Consider the following 20,980-nt stretch of genomic DNA (forward strand, 5'->3'; position numbering starts at 1 on the left):
TGGTATAAATTGGGATTTTGGATTTAGGAAAGATCTGAGAGATTTTGAACATGATTCCCTTGTCCTCTTACTATCAGAGCTAGAAAATGATTTCTTGAACCCTAACTCTCCAGATGGAACAATTCGGTTCCCTTCACCTGATGGCCTTTTCTCTTGTGCTTCCTTTTTTAACCTTCTTGTCTTGTCGGAGACTTTAGGGAAAACTTTCCCAGTTAAAGAAATCTGGTGTAAGCCTATCCCTCCTAAAGTACAAGCTTTGTGTTGGGAAGTGTTCCTTGGGAAGATCAACACCTGTAACTTGCTACAAAAAAGAAGGCCAAACAAATGCCTTTCTCCTCATGTGTGTATCCTTTGCAAGGAAAGTGGTGAGACCCTTCCTCATTTACTTGTTACCTGCCCTTTTATGTCTTGTATATGGAAATATGTTTGTTCCCTCTTTGGTTGCAGATGGGATCCTCCACAGGATGTGGTAGGCCTATCCAATTCCAGTTTCTTAAGTCAACAAAAGAAGAGAGTAAGAGTTATGTGGAGGACAGCAAGAGAAACGATGATCTGGACTGTATGGGAAGAAAGAAATTAGAGAATTTTTAATGAGAAGAGCAAATCAAAGGAGGAACTGTTTGAATCCGTAACAGTAAGGACAGCACATTGGGTTAAAAACTTTGGATCTCTTTCGAGAATTCTCAACAAATGACATAATACAATCCTGGACTGAAGTGGCACAAACAGTTAGACCTGCAGAAAGTGTAAGAACAGTTTCCAAACCTCCATCTTTCAATAAATTAAAGCTTAACTTTGACAGTAGCTCATTGGGTAATCTAGGAAGGGCAGGAATAGGTGTTTGTAGAAACCATGAAGGAGTGGTGGTGGCATTATTTTCAGGACCAATTGGCTTTGGAGATTCAGTACAAGCTGAAGTGATGGCTCTCTTACAAGGATTAAGGCTTGATGTACAAGTTGGAGTAAGGGAATTAGAAGTGGAAGGAGATTCTCAGTTAGTCATATTTTGGTCCAAGAATATCAGATCAGCTCCATGGAAATACAGACATGCTTTTAGGGAGATTGACACCTTGGCAAAGAGATTCAATTCCACTTTTGGGTGGATAAGAAGGTCTGCAAATGGAATTGCAGATGTATTGGTATTGACAAAGCAAGGAGCTGATAGAGATGGCTTGTTTAGGGCTAAATTGTAAACTGATGTACTTTTTTGAGAATTCTTTGTAACTGTAATTTGATAAGCTCCTGGGGATGACATCCCTGCCATCATTTGTACTGTTACAACTTTCTTTAAATCTAATAAATTAAACTTTTCTGCTGATCAAAAAAAAGTATAGCACTCCATATGCAATCTTTTCTGAAGTACAATTATTCATGAAACATCTTCGCCTACAAGTAAAACGTTTTTCATGTATAAAAGAATATCAAAGAATTACCAAAAAGAAAACTCCATGATCATCTGAAAGAATGTGTATAAGAAAATATAAGCAAAGAGTTGGTAAAAGAGTGTTATTAATTGGAAGGGGAGAAAGAACAGGTGAAAAGTCCTTCGCCACATAAGAAGCCAAAAGCACTACCTCATAACATCGACGGATATGAAGTTTCTTCAAGTTCCTGCATCCCTGAGCTATACCACATATGGCATCATCTCCTATACTTGAACAATCCACCAAGCGAATAGCTTGTAAGAGTTTGCAACCTCTACCAACTTCAGAAAGAGCAGTATTACCAATCCTTTGACAGTATAATAAAGCCAGCTCCGAAAGGCCCCTGGAACCAATGATACAGAACTGCAAGTTAATCAATCGCTAGAAACATGCAATCTATGAAAAAAAAAAAACAAAAACTATGGATGCACACTCCCTAGAGTGCTCATCATATTAACAATGTTGAAATCAGTTGTTCTCAGTTTTTTTATTTATATTTCTGTCCTTTAGTGCCGCAGGGGACACTCTTGTAATTCTACTTATTTTTATTATTAGTTGGGTCGCCCTAATATAAAAGCTAATAGCTGGCGCCGCCAGCTATGTGATTTTGAATCCAAAATTGTTCTCTTCTCTCTTCTCTCTTCCTCTTCTCTTCTTCTTCTTTGATATCCTTAACCTGAAAATATGGTATCAGAGCGGGTTTTCTGAGGTTAGAAAGAGTGCGATAAGTCTTCTCAATCCTTCCTTTTTTGACTTCACCTTTCTGTGGACCGAATCTGATCAAGAAGTAGATCAGACTGATCTGAAGGGGGTTCTACTAGTCCTCTTCCCTTCTTCCTTGTACCCAGGTAAGTGGGTTTTGGAGGTCTAGATGACCTGAAACTGCTATGTTCTCTTTGAACTGTGTTGCGTGATCCTGATATTTTTTTGTACCCAGATAACTGGATGGTGTAGGTCTAAATGATCTGTAACTATAAGACAACAGTTGGCTATCTTCCTTGGGAATTTTTTCAGTAGCTGTGTATCCAAGAAAAGTGATGAAAGGGTACATACAAAGTCAGCCTAGCACCAGAGTTGCCCTCTTTTGTCTCTGAAATGTCTTTCAGCAGTGTGCAAGCAAGTTTTTCCTATATGTGTGCTAGCCCTATAACTTACTCTTGACTGAACTGAATTGGAGATTGAACTGTGGAACTGAGACTGAATTGGGGATTGAACTGGGGCTGAACTGGGGATTGAACTGTGACTGAACTGTAATTGAACTGTGGCTGAACTGAACTGTAAATGAATTGTGGCTGAACTGTGACTGATTTTGAACTGAACTGATCTGTGAACCTAAATCTTATAACATGTCTTCTGAGGATTCTATCCTGTCTAGTGGGTCCTCCAATCAAAGTGGAGTGAGTGGGGGATTTGACATGAGTTTTCCCATGGCTGTGATACCTTTTGATGGTCTTAACTACCTAGAATGGTCAAGGGGAATCAAACTATACATAACTACCAGGGGGAAGGTAGACTATATTAATGGTAAAACTAAAGAACTGAAGTCTCAGAGGTAGAGCATCATAGGTGGAATTAGGAAAACAACATGGTGATGTCATGGCTATTACTTTCTATGTTGCCTCCAGTCAGGAAGACCTTCATGTGGGCAGAAACAGTTGTTGAGATTTGGGAGCAGGCAAAATCTACCTATTCAGAGCAATGCCATTATGCCAAAATATACCAGTTGCAAGCTGCCTCTTCTACTTGTAAGCAGGGGGAGAGGACTCTCTCAGCCTACTATTCAGATTTGACCTCAATATGGAAAGAACTAGATCACTATCAGAACAATGATTGGAAGTGTGATGCTGATGCTAAGGCCTACAAGTCTCTGGTTTCCCAACAACAGGTCTTTGCCTTCCTCTTGGGGCAGAACCTTGTATATGAGTCCCTCAGAGTTCAGATATTAGGAAGTAAATATCTTCCTTTAGTACAAGAAGTGTATGCTCTAGTACAATCCGAAGAGAGTAGGCAGTGTGATGAATAGCTCCAAGGGGGAGCAGATTGCCTTAGTGGCTAAAAGGAGTGTGGGTGTAGGAGGCAATAATTCCTTTAAGAAGGTGACTTCCCAAAGAGAGTGGATGAGATGTAAATCAGTCCTCTAAAACTGATGTAAACTTGGGAAAAATTAGAGAAAAAACAGGAAGAAAAGAAGAGAACAACAACACAAAAGAAAGAAGATGGAGAAAAGAAGAGGAAGAAGAAGAAGAGTTCGAATGTCTCTTCCCTCCCTTCTCTAATCCTTTTACTAAACTTCAATCTTAGCATAATTACAAGTATACCCTTAAGTGGGTGGCCAGCTAGGCAGTAACATAAAGAGAACTAGTAAAAAGAAATAATAGGCCCATTATCCATTAGCTAATAGATAAATAAAAACATACTACAAGAAAAGATACTAGGGCCCATTCGGCCAGTCTCTTTACACTCCCCCTCAAGCTGAGCATAAATGTCAACATGCCTGGCTTGCTTATATAATGTGTCGGCTTCCCTCTCGGAACTCCCTTAGTCAAAATATCAGCCAACTGTTCTTCTGAGGTGATGAATGGCAAACAAACTTCTCCTGAGGAAACTCTTTCCTATATAAAAGGTCTATCAACCTCAATGTGCTTAGTTCTATCATGTTGAATAGGATTATGTGCAATATTGGTAGCTGCTTGGTTGTCACAGTAGAGCATCATTGGCTTCTCATAGTCAACCCCCAATTCTTCTAAAAGGGATCGTAGCCACAGTAATTCTGACACACCATGTGCCATTGCCCTGCATTCTGCTTCAGCAGAGGATCTGGCAACTACGAACTATTTCTTACTCCTCCATGAAACAATGTTCCCTGCCACCAAAGCACAACAACCCGAGGTGGATCTCCTATCATCAATACATCCTGCCCAATCAGCACCAATGTATGCTTCCAGCTTCACGTGTCCATGTTTGGCAAATAGAATACCTTTCCCTGGAGTACCTTTCAAGTAACACAAAACTCTTTCTACAGCAACTAAATGAGTTATCTCTAGGAGAATGCATAAATTGACTAATAACATTCACTGCATAGGAAATGTCCAGCTGAGTCATGCAGAGATGTAACAATTTCCCAAGCAGTCTCTGAAACACTCCCTTATCGGATAAAAGTTCACCATCTGTAGTAGAAAGCTTATGATTGGGATCAATAGGAGTGGAGGCTGGTTTAGCACCAAGTTTAACAGTCTCAGTAAGAAGGTCAAAGATATATTTGCGCTGAGAAATTAAGATACCATCCTTAGATCTAGCAACTTCAATGCCCAAAAAATATTGGAGATCTCCTAAATCCTTGGTCTCAAATTCAGAGTTAAGAAATCTTTTAAGTTTATTGACCTCTTGGGTGTAATTACCCGTGACCACAATATCATCAATATAAACTATCAGAAAGGTTACCAAAGAGCCACTTCTTTTCAAGAACAAGGTATGGTCAGATTGAGTTTGTGTGTAACCAAATGAGACAAGAGCAGCCCTGAACCTCTCAAACCAAGGACAAGGAGAGACTGTTTGAGACCATAAATGGATTTCTGCAGTTTACACACCTTCCCTTGCATTTCCTTTCCCTACACCCCCGATGCAAAGACATATAGACCTCTTCATGTAGATCTCCATTCAAAAAGGCATTTTTAACATCAAACTAGTGGAGAGGCCAATCAAAAGTAGCAGCTAGAGATAACAAAACCCAGACTGAGGTCATCTTAGCCACAGGAGCAAATGTCTCAAGATAGTCAATACCATACATCTGAGTGTAGCCTTTAGCAACCAACCTGGCCTTAAACCTCTCAATAGAGCCATCAGAATGATATTTAATGGCAAATACCCATTTACAACCCACTGGTTCCTTCCCTTTTGGCAAGTCAACAATATCCTAGGTATGGTTCTTATGCAAAGCATCCAGTTCATCCATCATAGCATCTCTCCATTCAGGTTTAGATAGGGCTTTTGGTACAGACCTAGGTATCACATGAGAAGAAACAAAAGCAAGAAAAGAGTAGTAGGTAGGAGATAGAAGGCTATAGGACAGATGTTTAGAGATACAATGGGTTGTACACTTCCGCTTACCCTTGCGAAGAGCAATGGAAAGATCAAGGTTTGGGAAAGAAGTAGATGGGCCAGAGGAAGGCTGACCTGTTACCTCAGTCATGATGAGAGGAGCAAGAGGCTCTTCTGTAGGAGTGGAAACAACTTGCCCATGTCTGAATCTGTGTCTTTGGTACCACCTTTGGAGAACAGGATGAGGAGGAATTATAGGGGGATGAGGTGGAGGAGGAAGAGGAGGAGCAGGAATACTAGAGGTATGTCCAGTGGGAGAAGTGGACACCTCATCAGATGACTCAAAAGGAGCAGGAAGAGGAACTGCTAGAGACATAGCAAAGGGTTCCTTAAATTTCTCCCCCTTAGGAGGAATACTAAAGAAAGGAGTAGAGTCAGCAAATGTGACATCCCGAGATACAAAGCGGGTGCCACTAACCGGATCAAAAAAGCAATATCCTTTCAGCATGGGGGCATATCCCAAAAAAAACACATTTACAAGCCTTACGTTCAAATTTGTGCCTTTGATGGCTGTGAACATGCACATAGCGGGTGCACCCAAAAACACGGAGAGGAAGAGAGAAGAGATCCTCATCTAGAAAGAGAAGGCTAAAGGGGGTTTTGAAGCCAAGAACCCGGGAAGGCATACAATTAATCAAAAAGGTAGCAATAAGCACAACATCTCCCCAAAATTTTATAGGAACATGGGATGCAAAAAGGAGGGATCTAACAACTTCAACCACATGCCAGTTCTTCCTTTCCACCACTCTATTCTATTGTAGAGTGTAGGAACAAGAACTTTGATGAATAACCCCAAAAGTTTCAAGATAGGTTGAGAGGGTTTTCTCAAAATACTCCTTAGCATTATCAGAACAGAATATTTTGATCCAGGTGTTAAACTAGATTTGTCTACAATGCTTTGCCAATTCACACGATTCACAATGAAGACTTGATAAAGACACCCCCATAAACATATTTGGAAACAAATGACTCAAAGCAGAAAAAGACAAATGACCAAACTGAAAGTGACATAACATGACTCTGTTAACAGACTCTTGAAGGGATGGGAGATCCATCATATGGATGACCGAACCCTACGGAAAGGTTGGGTGAAATTTCAAAAATTTCTTTACTCTCATCCGGGAATCCTATTCCCAATTCAGAAAACTGCATTTTCAAGTTTCGTTCTTATAACCAAACCAGACCAAATTTGAAACCAAATTAAGGGAGGGATATACCTGATACGGAATCGATGCAAGAATGCTCCTCCCAACATAGGTGCTCACGCCCAAAGAGAGTACCAAATCCTCCTTCCACTGAAGATGGCACAACTTAGGGTGAGGCAGGATCAGCAGATAGTTCTTCACCAAGAACTAGTGATTCTTCAGCCTTCCTAATCAAATTAGGAGTTCCTTTGATCCAAATCTTTATTTGGATCTGGACTCTTTAAGTGGATAAGGATAATCCCTTATCTTATCTGCTGATCCAAATCCCAGATCCGCCCCTATTTCATTAATCTAATTAACCCATTTCGAAATGGGCTTTTAAGCCCATTAAGCTTTCAAGCTCACTTCCACTTTAATGTTGTCTAGCTTGGCTCTCTTTGTATGGCGTGGGACCCTATCATTAATCTACACATCAGCCACATGGGTTCAGCCTAGCCTCTGTTACAAGGCCTGGCCGAATTCACTGCTGAATGCAGTGAACCCCTGAGTCCATCACTATGGGCTCTTAATGGGCCCAACATTTACACTAAATGGTCCTTGGGTCCAGCCATCGTATGAAGGCCCATGGACTGTGGGAAAATGCTATTAGCCCATTAGGTATAACCCTCAATGGTCTTACACTTAACCTCTCAGCCCATAATGATCAAACACTGCCCGACAAGAGAGAACCTCTCCCTCGGCTACAAGGTGCAGTATTGCACTCTCTACTCACATGGATCTCAGGAATTAAACCTTTTGCAAACATTTTGAAACCATAATATATATATGTATATCTTTATATATAAATATATTTTGCAAAACAAATTTCAACGGTTGAAATCAACTGCCGGCAGTTTAGGTTTCCATCAGAGAGAGTGCATCCCCGATCATTCACTTTGTCCGACAAAGGGGCTGATCCTGTCACTATGATCATCCACTCAGATGAATTCTCGGACTGTCCCAACATACCTAGGTTTTGACCCCCTCTAAGGATCTCATTGATTGAAATATCAAATACAGCCCAATCCGACATCTAGAACAGTATCATAATCGAGTCTAGGGGTCAGGTGTAATAGTCCAGTTTTGCCCATCTATCTCCAAGGTCTAGGGCAATACTGGAATTTTGATCCGGTTCAGGGTTTCAAGAAAACCCACACTGCATGTACCTCAGGTCTCACCCTGGCAACTGAGACAAGCCACCCCAACCAACTTGGCAGTACACCAGTGTCAGCCTTGGTAGGATAAATCTCCCCAAATCTATCCAACAGCTATGAAGATTCTAAACTAACATGAGTCTCATATGTGTCCAGTTTAAGGGTATTACACAGAAACACACCACAATAACATGAATTTGTATTTATTCATTTACAATAAATGTCATAATGTACATCATACTGATTGGAGCTAAGGGCATACACTGTCTAACAACTCTGACAAGACTGACTCCAAGGCAACTCCATGAGGTGGTCCAAGAGCTCTATCAGGTGTGTTCAACAAGTATATTCCATTCGCCTCATGGCCACTCCCAATCATCCTCTAAGATTGCAGGTCCTAAAAAACACAATGAGTGAGAAAGAAGGTTATGCTACAGTTCATGGATTTAGTTAAGCTACTAACAGATAAAAGATGTGTATTAAGTTTAGGAACATGAAGGACAAAGGATAAATAAAGGGTGTTAGAGGTCTTTATATCCCCTTTCCCGAAAATGGGAGCAAGAGACCCATCAGCAAGGGATATTTTCTCTTTACCAGAGAGGAGGTGGTATGAACAGAAAAGATTAGACAAGTTGGTCATATGGTTTAATGCACTAGAATCAATGATCCAAGGGATTTTATAAACTTACTTGAAGTCAAACTAGTACTCAGATGCTTGAAAACTAGGGTTTCACTGTGTCTGACTGTTGGGGAGAAAAAGAGAAGATGCAGCTGCTTCTACCAGAGCTTCCCAACCTCTTCCAAAACTGAACCGCCCTCTTTTAGAAGTCAAAAGGCACCTCCCAAGCACAGAGCGCCACACCCAAAGCTTCACTTCTACCCATAACTTCGAATCAGAAACAATACAACATCACTTCTTGGCAATTTCTGGCCAGATTTAAACTCTCCAAACCCTCTACCAACTAGGCAAAAGATCCTCTGAACTATAAAGAACCTATCTCTCCATACACTCTCTTAATTGAAGGGTGTATGGGAAAAGAGAAAGAAGAAAAAAAGAAGAAAGAAACCTGCTCTGATACCAAGATGTAAATCAGTCCTCTAAAATTGATGTAAACATGGGAAAAATTAGAGAGAAAAGAGGAAGAAAAGAAGAGAACAGCAGCACAAAAGAAAGAAGATGGAGAAAAGAAGAGGAGAAGAAGAAGAGTTCGAATGTCTCTTCCCTCCCTTCTCTAATCCTTTTACTAAACTTCAATCTTAGAATAATTACAAGTAGCAAAACTTCAATCTTAAGTGGGTGGCCAGCTAGGCAGTAACATAAAGAGAACTAGCAAAAAGAAATAATAGGCCCATTAAGATAAGCCCATTAGCCATTAGCCATTAGCCATTAGCCATTAGCCATTAGCCATTAGCCATTAGCTAATAGATAAATAAAAACATACTACATGGAAAGATACTAGGGCCCATTCGGCCCAGTCTCTTTATAGGATGATAAGGATAAGTTATGGTGTACTCATTGCCAGAAGGCCATACATACTCAAGATACTTGTTGGAACCTCCATGGAAAGCCAAAGTGGGCTCAGGAGTTGAGTAACAAATCAGATCAGAATAAGAAGTCAAGGCAGCCAAGTTAGAAAAAGTTCAATACAGCAAACTTGGCCTCTCAGGAGCCTCAGTCATCTACTGCTATCAACCAGGACTGCCCATCCATTGCTGATCCCTGGGAAGATATCATTAATTCTTTCCGTGACCACTTGGATTTGTATGGGAGAACAATCCGCCAGATGGATTCTGCTCCTCTTGCCTCAACTTCTTTTGCATCTAGTTCAAGTAATGGTAATTCTGCCAGCGCCTTCGATGTGTCTTCCCATTCATTTGATTCCCCTTGGATAATTGACTCTGAAGCCTCAAACCATATGACGAGTAAGTCAAATTATTTTCAATCCTATCACCTTTTATCTAGTAGGAACAAAGTGAGATTAGCTGATAGTTCTTTTTCCACCATAGATGGTCAAGGAACCATATTCCTTCCTTTTGGACATACCCTTTCTAATGTATTACATGTTCCGAAATTACTTATAAACTTGTTTTTTGTCAATAGCATTGACCTTTTTCCCTTCTTGTGTACTGCAGGATTTGGACTCGAGGAAGATGATTGTGAAGGGATGAGAGATCCATCATATGGATGGCCGAACCCTGTAGGAAGGTTGGGCGAAATTTCAAAAATTTCTCTCTCTCCCATCTGGGAATCGCATTCCCTATTTTAGAAAACTGCATTTTCAAGGATCAATCTTGAAACAAACCAGACCAGATCTGAAACTAAAAAGGGAGGAGAGGGATATACCTGATATAGAGTAACAGTAACTCCCAATGAAGGTGTTCACGCCCAAGGAGAAAACCAAAATCTGCTCCCACTGAAGATGACACAGTGTGAGGTGAAGCAGAATCAGCAAGACAACTCTTCAGCAAGAACCAAATTCTTCAGCAAGAATGTAGTAGAGGGCTGGTGAGCACGACTTCAGATTGCCTCTTCTACCAAGAAGCAATATCAAGAACGATTCTTGATCATTCCCACAAGTAGAGATCGAACTAGCTAGGGGCGGCAAGAACAGGAAGAAAAGAACAGAAGACAGAAGTAGTCAAACTATGAGTTGTCTTCTCTCTTAATTCAGCAGACTGTGAGTGTGTTTGGAGGTCCGCCCTGCTCTCCCATTTATAGCCTTAAAGAGAGGCTCTCCTAATCTTATTCGGAGTTTCCTAATCCAAATCTTATATTTGGATCTGGACTCTCTTTAAGAGATAAGGATAATCCCTTATCTTTTTTGCAGATAAAGATCAGCCTTCCTAATCAAATTAGGAGTTTCCTGATCCAAATCTTTATTTGGATTTGGACTCTTTAAGTGGATAGGGATAATCCCTTATCCTATCTATTGATCCAAATCCCAGAACCGCCCCCTATTTAATGAATCTTATTAAGCCAATTCGAATGGGCTTTAGGCCCATTAAGTCTATGTGCTCACTTAACCTCTTAACCTGCTGCCTAGTTGGCTATCCTTGTATGGCGTGGGACCCAAACATTAATCTACACATCAACCACATGGGCTTAGCCCAACCTTTGTTACAAGGCCTGGCCGAATTCACTGTAAGAGACAGTGAACCCCTGAGTCCATCACCATGGGCTCTTAATGGGCCCAACATTTACACTAAATGGTCCTTGGGTCCAGCCACCTTATGAAAACCCAAGGACTGTGGGCAGATGCAAGATTAGCCCATTAGGTATTACCCTCAATGGTCTTACACTTAACCTCTCAGCGCATAATGATCAAAAACTGTCTGACAAGAGAGGACCTCTCCCTTGGCTACAAGGTACAGTGTTACACTCTCTACTCACATGGACCCCGGGAATTAAAACCTTTTGCAAACATTTTGAAACCATAATATATATATGTATATCTTTATATATAAATATATTTTGCAAAACAAATTTCAACGGTTGAAATCAACTGCTGGCAGTTTAGGTTTCCATCAAAGAGAGTGCATACCCGATCATTCACTTTGTTCGACAAAGGGGCTGATCTTGTCACTATGATCACCCACTCAGATGAATTCTCGGACTGTCCCAACATACCCAGGTTTTGACCCCCTCTAAGGATCTCACTGATTGGCATATCAAAGATAGCCCAATCTGACACCCAGTGCAATACCATAATCGAGTCTAGGGGTCAGGTGTAACGTTCCAGTTTTGTCCATCTATCTCCAAGGTCTAGGGCAATACTGGAATTTTGGTCCGGTTTAGAGTTTCAAGAAAACCCACATTGCATGTACCTCAGGTCTCACCCTAGCAGCTGAGACAAGCCACCCCAACCAACTTGGTGGTACATCAGTGTCAGCCTTGGTAGGATATATCTCCCCAGATCTATCCAACGACTGTGAAGATTCTAAACTAACACGAGTCTCGTTAAGTGTCCAGTTTAAGGGTATTACACAGAAACACACCACAATGACATGAATCAATTATGTACTTTATTCATTTACAATAAATGTCAAAGGGTACATCAATCTAATTGGAGCTAAGGGCATAACTGTCTAACAGATTGGTAGAGGTCATATGTTGGATGGTCTCTACATGCTAGAGAACAAAGCTAGTCTTGCGGTCACTAAGTCTACGAGTCATTCTAGTATGAGTCAAGTCTACTTATGGCATAGTTGTTTGGGTCATTTATCTTTTGAGTCACTAAAGGTCTTACTTCCAGATTTATTTAAATTAGTGTCAGTGTTTGAGTTCAAATGTCAAATTTGTCAGCTGAGCAAACATTGCAGAAATGACCCAAACAACTATGCCATATTGTTTGATATTTGAACTCAGACACTTGACATTTGATGTTTGGACTATGCCATATTTAAATCAGTGTCTGTATTGTTTATTCTGATGTTTTGGACCCTGCTACTTTACCATCTGAGCTTGGCTATAAATGTTTCATTACTTTTATTGATGACTATTCCAGATATACATGGGTGTACCCCATGTGGTCCAGGGATGATGTACCAAAGATTGTAAAAGATTTCCAACACATGATATTCTCCAAATTTCAAACAAAGGTCCAAATTTTCCACTCTGACAATGCCAAATAATACTTCCACAGTGATCCCACGGAGTTCTTTGCTTCATGTGGGTCTATCCACCGTAGCTCTTGTGCCAAAACTCCCCAATAAAATGGCGTTGCAAAAAGAAAAAACCACCATCTACTTAAAGTGTTACCGTTTGTGTGTTTGGTTGTCATTGTTTTGTTTAAAACTTGTCTCCTACCTATGGTAAACATGACCCTCGTGCTCTTCCTTGTATATTCTTGGGCTACCATTCTTATCAAAAGGGTTACCGTTGTTTCAACCCTGTTTCTCAAAAATACTATGTTTCTATGGTTGTGTCTTTCTTTGAGAGTGGTCCTTTCTTTCCTGTTTCTCCTCAGGGGGAGAATAAGGTGGAGGAGAAACAATTTCAAGTGCTAAAACCTCATCTTCCAATACAACCAGAGATTAACACCCACCTTTTACAACAGAACTATAAAGTGGGAAATCAACACCACTCCCAATCCCACCAGGTTGGGTTCCAAATCCCTAATCTCTTGTTCTAACTTCCAACAACCCCTTAGCTTCTCTTTCCACCACCAACCACTAAATGCAGCATTTTGGGGATTTCCACCAAAGAGCTTCCCCACAAGCAAGCACAAAGAATCCACTGAGATACACCTAAGTTATCTTCATTGGCTTCAATGAAGCCACCTGGTGCATCTTCAATTTATTTAAATACTGGACAACAACAAACATGGAGTGAAATGCCTGAGAATTTAATCCACCATTGAACATAACCCTTAGGCATCCAAATCTTTCAAAACAAAGAATCCTGACAATCCAAATGAATCTGACATCCATTGAAGAGCCTGAGTCTGCATCCATTATTCAGGATGTCCAGTGCCTTCATTTCCAACAAGAGAATGAATAGACAACTTCCTCCACCAAGACATCTGATTGTTGGTGTTCCCCAATAATGCCTGCTCAAAACCACCAAACCTTGAACCTAATCAAGCTTAGGGATCCCTTTTCTTTAAAGGTAAGATAGAGGATTTTATTAAAATAAAAAATAGGTACCTGTTGGTTGTCGAGATGACACCCCATTACAATCAAGCATACATAGTGCCCATCTACAGTTAAACAAACAGAAACACTTCATACAAGACTAAACTGATGCATATTCCAGGCTTGAATCTCAAGAATGTCCCAGAAATTCTCTGTAAAACCTGAATAACTAAATTGCTCAAACTCTTGAAGAGAGAGAATCCAATCAGTGACAAGTTTGCCAATTGAAGCCACAAGCTCATCAGTATTCCTTTCTTTTCCTTCAAATAACCTCCTATTTCTCTCCCCACACAGAGACTAACACACTGCAAAGGGGATACAGCTCCAAATTATTTTTTCTCTGTTTCCTCCTCTGCACTTTGGCCAGCCTGAGAAGAGTCCAGCTACTGATGATGGTTGGAAGATGGAAACCTCAAATAGGAAGAAATACAGTTTCCAAATGAAGTTTGCTAGTTGACAAGAGACAAATGGGTGGAAAGCAGTTTCTTCTTCAGATTTGAAAAGATAGCAGTAGCTGGCCATATTAAAGCCTCTGCTCTTCAGGTGATATAACCACCCAAGCAAACGATAGCCAAGGAAAGCCCGTCATTCTGTCCCAGCTTTGATATAACCACTATATTGATCTCCTCACCTGGCCTGATGCACAATTGAGTTCATCATCACATCATGAGATTCATCTAATGTTGCATTGAGATGAACAAAAGGGGTAATGCTGCTAAATTTTCAATACCAAGTAATTAAGAAATGATCCTAAGCTACAGTTCCATGATACATTAGTACATCTGACAATAAAGAAAAATACATTTTTGACAAATAATCAATATATAATAAAGATAAGAATGCATCATCTCACATCTATTTTTTCAGTTTCCCACTTAAACTGTAGTGATAGAATTATCTAGTCCACTAGAAAATTAGGCCATGACCAGTCATGGCTTTGATGAAAATATCTGCAAGTTAAAAGTCCATAGCCAAGTGAAAAACAGTGATGACACCAGCCTTAAACCAATCTTGAATAAAATGACAATTTTGCTTTTTTTGTTTGGTTCACTGGAGAAATAGTGGATTATATACCCAAACATGTATCAACTCCCAAAATAACCTTCCCCATCTTGCCTAGAGCAAAATATCACCAATACCTTACATAATCCATCATTTCCTGGGAACTACTCAACAAAAAATAAACAGGATGAAGTAAAGATAAAATTGAGATAATGAAGTGACAAATGTCCAGTAGAGTCAAAGAAACAGCTTGTTCAAATGGACCCATAGTTCACCAAACTGAGTTTCAGATGATTTAGCTAGGGAAGAGGTTAGTGAGGAAGGATTACATCAGGTGCCAGTCAATCTAGATTAGCCATGGAGGATTACATACTTGCTTTCAACTTTTTTCCACATAATGGTTTGCGAACTTTCCATTAGCTAAAACATAAAATGCACACAAGGAGTAATCTTCCATGTTCACTATAGAATGATGCCTTAAAAAGGAAATTCAAGCCAAACGATACACATATCACAATTAATGGAGTAATTATAAACTTCAAAACGGAGATGAAAAATGTTATTTTACAAGTAGAGCAATTTCCAGAATACCTACAAAGCAGAGACTTGAACTAATCAGAATGGACATTATGAAGTTTGGAATGTTTTGTGGATAGAATTTTTTTCATAAACAAAAAGGTTTTAGAGTTAATCGAGTCTTTCAATTATCTCAGCACATATCTGAATAAAATGGAACAATAGTCTAATAATTCTATACTAAAATTATGAATTTCAGCAACTTTAAGTTCTCAGGATGCCTGCATTTATTGAGAAGAGCATTTTCCTAATTTTGATGCAAGGAGGATTTTGATAACATATTTAACCTTAACACAGAGAAAATGTTCAAAAGGAATATTAGGCCAAATTCCAAGTAGAGAAGTAGATTAGCTACCAAGCATCACAATGTGCCCTTATATTGAACAAATCCACAAGGTAATTATGGAATGATACTCATAATTTATAAGTGTAAAGGACAAACATACGGGCAAGATTTTCCAATGGCCTCCAGCCCAGATGTTCCAATATTGTGACATCCATTGACTTCAAGACAAGTGAGCTCACAGCAGCCAGTGGCTATTGCTTCCAAACTCTTGTCGCTCAAAAAATAGCAATCACTTAGAATAAGATTTTTGAGCTTCTTACACCCCCTTCCAATAGCACAAAGACTCCTAAAAAATGCAGAATCTTAAATTTATAAGTATATCAAAGAAACTCAAGGTATCCTATTATAAACAGAATAAATCACATGAAATTAATTAGCTCAAAATCTCACTGACCTTACTAAGAGAGAATGTTACAGAAAATATCAGTTGCATTTTCTAAAAGTATTATGACATTTATAAGGGCAACAGTAAGTTGCAATATGATTCCAAGATATGTTTCATAAACACAGCAAAATGGGAGCCATTTCTGTGTTGGACACTCAAATAATTAGTGTAATTCCACATCTGATACCTAGCCAATATAGGGTCCAACCGTCCAAGTGATAAACTGCTAAACATACCATCCGTGGTGCTTCTACTTATTTTTTGCCTGTTTCCCATCAGTAATATTTATTGCCAAGTAAATGCAAAGTATCCATGATGCATACATAATAGAAATTTGTATACTCTCTCACAACAGAGAGGCACAAGCAAAGACAAGGCTAGCTGCAGCACCATTTAACATAGAAAATTAAAAGGTAAGAAACAACCTTACAACAGATCCAAAGCTCACAAATGGAGCAAAAAAGTACAAACAAAAATATCAACAAAAAGAAAAAAAAAATTGTTCAATGTCCTTGAACAAAGAGCTGATACAAGCCAAAAAAGATGGTATCAAAAAATATATATACAAATGAAAACCTTCCCTAGGAAACACCTAGTCCTCAGAATCCCACCATATCTCCAACACATATCCTAAACCTCTAGTCAGCACATTCATTGAACCAAAATAGCTGAGATGTAAATCAGTCCTTTAATATCAAGATTAAACTTAGTGATTAGCAGAATAAAACAGGTCTGAATAACTGTACAAGAGAAGAAGATGACGAAGGGAAGAGGTAAGAGAAGGAGTCGAATAATTCTCCATTCTCCTCTAACCCTATTTTATTAAGATCTAAAAAATTGATGATGACAAGAATGCCCTTAAGTGGGCGGCCAGCTTGGCAGTTACATAAAGAAAAATAAAACAAGAATAAATAACAGGCCCAGTAAGTGTGGCCCATCAACATAAAATAAAAGATATTACAAGAGAGGCTGTTAGGGCCCATTCGGCCCAGTCTCTTTACACTCCCCCTCAAGCTGAGCATAGATGTCAATCATGCCCAGCTTGCTTATATAGTGTGTCAATTTCCCCCTTGGAACTCCCTTGGTCAAGATATCAGCTAGTTGCTCTTTTGATGTGATGAATGGTAAACAAACTTCTCCTTAAGAGACTCTTTCCCTTATGAAATGCCTATCAACCTCAATGTGCTTAGTTCTGTCATGTTGAATAAGATTATGTGCAATGTTGATAGCAGCTTGGTTGTCACAATAGAGCATCACTGGTTTCTTGTAGTCCACCCCCAATTCCTCTAGAAGGGATCATAGCCATAGTAATTCTGACACACCATGAGCCATTGCCCTGTATTCTGCTTCAGCTGAGGATCTAGCAACTACTGATTGTTTCTTACTCCTCCAAGACACAATATTCCCAGCAACCAGAGCACAATAACCAGAGGTGGACCTTCTGTCATCAATACACCTTGCCCAATCTGCATCAGTAAAGGCTTCCAGCTTCATGTGACCATGCTTTGCAAATAGAATACCTTTCCCTAGAGTACCTTTCAAGTAGCAAGAACCCTTTCTGCAGCAGCTAGATGAGTATCTCTGGGAGAATATATAAATTGACTAATAACACTTACTGCATAGGAAATATCTGGCCAAGTCATGCAAAGGTATAACAACTTCCCAAGCAGTCTCTGAAACACTCCCTTATCAGACAAAGGTTCACCATTTGTGGCAGAAAGCTTATGATTAGGATCAATGGGAGTGGAGATAGGTTTAGGTCCAAGTTTACCAGTTTCAGCAAGAAGATCAAGGACATATTTGCGCTGAGATATGAAGATACCATCCTTAGACCAAACAACTTCAATGCCCAAGAAATACCGAAGATCTCCCAAGTCTTTGATTTCAAATTCAGAGTTGAGAAATCCTTTTAGTTTACTGGCCTCTTCAATGTCATTACCCGTGACCACAATGTCATCAACATAAACAATCAAGAAGGTCACCAGAGAGTCATTTCTCTTCAAGAATAGTGTATGATTAGATTGTGTTTGAATGTAGCCAAAGGAGATAAGAGCAGCCCGAAATCTCTCAAACCAAGCCCGAGGAGATTGTTTGAGACCATAGATAGTTTGTGTAGTTTACACACCTTGCCTTTCATTAATTTCCCATACACTCCTGGAGGTAGAGACATATAGACCATAGATAGTTTTTTAACGTCAAACTGGTGTAGGGGCCAGTCAAAAGTAGCTGCTAGAGAAAGTAAAACCCTGACTGAAGTCATCTTAGCTACAGAAGCAAATGTCTCAAGATAGTCAATGCCATACATTTGGGTGTAGCCCTTAGCAACCAACCAAGCCTTGAACCTCTCAACAGAGCCATCAGAGTGATACTTAATGGTAAACACCCATTTACAACCCACTGGTTCCTTCCCTTCTGGCAAGTCCACAATATCCCAGGTATGGTTCTTATGCAATGCATCAAGTTCAGTCATCATAGCATCCCTCCATTCAGCTTGAGATAATGCTTCCAGTACAGACCTGGGTATCACATGGGAAGAAACAAATGCAAGAAAGTAGTAGTAGGAAGGGAGAGAAGATTGTAAGATAAGTGTTTGGAGATACAGTGGGTTGTACACTTCCACTTGCCCTTGCGAAGAGCAATAGGAAGGTCAAGGTCTGGGACAGTCAGAGATGGGTCAATAGAGGGCTGACCTGTTTCCTCAGGAATGATGGGAGTGGCAAGATGCTCTTCTCAAGGAGTGGAAACAACCTGCACATGTCTGAATCTCTGCCTTTGGTACCACCTATGGAGAGCAGGAGAAGAAGGTGGAGGAGGAGCAGGGATATCAGAGGTAGGTCCAGTGGAAGAGGTGGACACCCCATGATTGGACTCACAAGGGATGGGAAGAGGAACAGCTGGAGACATAGCAAAGGGCTCACCAGATTTCTCCCCCTCAGGAGGAATACAAAAGAAGGGAGTCAACTCGGCAAAGGTGACATCCCAAGATACAAAGCGGGTGCCGCGAACTGGATCAAAACAGCAATAACCCTTCTGTGTGGAAGCATATCCCAAAAACACACACTTATGAGCCTTAGGTTCAAACTTGTGCCTTTGGTGACTATGAATATGCACATAGCAAGTACATCCAAACACACGGAGAGGAAGAGAAAAGAGATCCTCATCCGGGAAGAGAAGACTAAAAGGAGTTTTAAATCCAAGGACCCGGGAGGGCATACGGTTGATCAGAAAGGTAGTAGTAAGAACAACATCTCCCCAAAACTTTACAGGAACATGGGATGCAAACAAGAGGGATCTGGCAACCTCAACCACATGCCTGTTCTTTCTTTCCACCACCCCGTTTTGTTGTGGAGTGTAGGAACAAGAACTTTGATGAATAACCCCAAAAGTTTCAAGATAGGTGGAGAGGGTTCTCTCAAAATACTCTTTAGCATTGTCAGAGCGGAATATTTTGATACAAGTATTAAATTGGGTGAGGATGAGTTCATGAAAATTTTTCACAATAGCTGGTACTTCATCCCTGGATTTCATGAGATAGATCCAAGTGTAACGCGAATAATCATCAATAAAAAGGATAAAGTACCTGTAACCCCCCATGGTTGGCATGTGATATGGCCCCCACACATCAAAGTGGACAATATGGAAAGGAGAAAGTGATCTTTTATTGCTAATTGAATAGGAATGTCTACAATGCTTTGCTAGCTCACATGATTCACAATGAAGACTCGATAAAGACACTCCTTTAAACATATCTGGGAACAGATGACTCAAAGCAGAAAAAGACAAGTGACCAAACCGAAAATGACATAATAAAATTTTGTTAACAGACTCTGACACGACTGACTCTAAGGCAACTCCATGAGGTGGTCCCAAGGCTTGATCCGGTGTGTCCAGCAAGTATATTCCATTCGCCTCATGGCCACTCCCAATCATCCTCTAAGATTGCAGGTCCTGAAAAACACAATGAGTGGGAAAGAAGGTTATGCTGCAATTCATGGACTTTGTTAAGCTACTAACAGATAAGAGGTTCGTGTTAAGCTTAGGGACATGAAGAACAGAAGATAAGAATAGGGTGTCAGAGGTCTTTATATCACCTTTACTAGAAATGGGGGCAAGGGACCCATCGGCAAGGGATATTTTCTCTTTCCCAGAGAGAAGGTGATATGAGCAAAAAAGGTTAGATAGACTGGTCATATGGTCTGATGCACCGGAATCGGTAATCCAAGGGATTTTATGATTACCTGAAATTGAAGCATGATTTGCAGAAGCACGAGTACCTGAGTGAGCAAAAGCCGATGAAGATGATGTACTGTTGGAAGGGTGAGCTGAAGAAATTGTAGCTTCCAGGTGATTTAGGAGCCTCCCATACTTCTCAAAATCCAGCTTCATTGCAGCCAACTGCTCAATGGTTGATTTCTCTTCACTCTCCTTACTTCCCCCTTCAGGTACTGTAGCAGCATTAGCAGTCTTGGGTTTTCTCACCTGACTGCCCTTCTTAGGGTTATTATTGTTCTTAAATCTATTAGAGAGAAGTCCAGGATGAAGCTTCCAGCAGGTGTCCTTTGTATGTCGTGGTTTCTTGCAATATTCACACACCTGCTCTCTTTTCTCAATAGGGCCCTTTGGTTTCATTCCCGCATGTGCAAAATATTCTGTAGGTGGACTCTGCAACTGAACCTGCCGCCTACTCTCCTCACTACTTATCATAGCATATGCCTGTGAAAGAGAAACCTCATCCCTGGCCAAAATATTTTGTCTGATAATATCAAACTCAGGGTTTTGAGTCCAGTGAGAAACTCAAACACCCTATTTCTCTCCACCAGCTTTCTATACATTTCAGCATCCTTTTTACTCTCCCATACCACTGTCTCCATAACATCAATTTCCTGCCATAGGGATTTTAGTATAGAGTAGTAGATTGCTACACTCTTCTCCCCCTGTCTCAGGTTTTTCACATCACTTTTCAATTTGTACGCTCTCGCTACATTCAGTTTCTGTGAATAGGTCTCAGTTACACTGTCCCATATCTCCTTAGCCGAAGACATCCAGAGATAGTGCTGGCTTATATGGGGTTGCATAGAGTTGACTAACCATCCTATAATAGTATAGTTCTCTTGCATCCATTTTTCAAATTCAGGGTCTGTCTCTTCGGGTTTCACCTTACTGCCTATGAGATACCT

General features: G+C 40.2%; 1 protein-coding gene across 7 annotated transcripts in view; it reads right to left on the bottom strand.

Moving 5' to 3' along the window:
• The window catches only part of LOC104613081 (F-box/RNI-like superfamily protein), an 80,366-nt gene that overhangs the window by 31,815 nt on the left and 27,571 nt on the right, over window positions 1–20,980 (bottom strand). For 6 of the 7 annotated variants that reach the window (XR_737887.3, XR_737885.3, XR_016085434.1 and 3 more), the window contains exons 4-5: window positions 15,519–15,704; window positions 1,575–1,767 (exon numbers count right to left, since the gene is read on the bottom strand). Coding sequence is in view for 3 of the 7 variants with exons in the window: in XM_010280797.3 (XP_010279099.1) it covers window positions 1,575–1,767; window positions 15,519–15,704 (379 nt within the window). In the remaining 4 variants the exon portion in view is untranslated. The remainder of the gene's footprint in view (window positions 1–1,574; window positions 1,768–15,518; window positions 15,705–20,980) is intronic. The other variant, XM_088902987.1, reaches the window with a different exon arrangement.

Source organism: Nelumbo nucifera, chromosome 4, assembly GCF_055504915.1.
Source record: "Nelumbo nucifera cultivar China Antique chromosome 4, China Antique-T2T, whole genome shotgun sequence".
In the NCBI taxonomy this organism is placed as follows: Eukaryota; Viridiplantae; Streptophyta; class Magnoliopsida; order Proteales; family Nelumbonaceae; genus Nelumbo; species Nelumbo nucifera.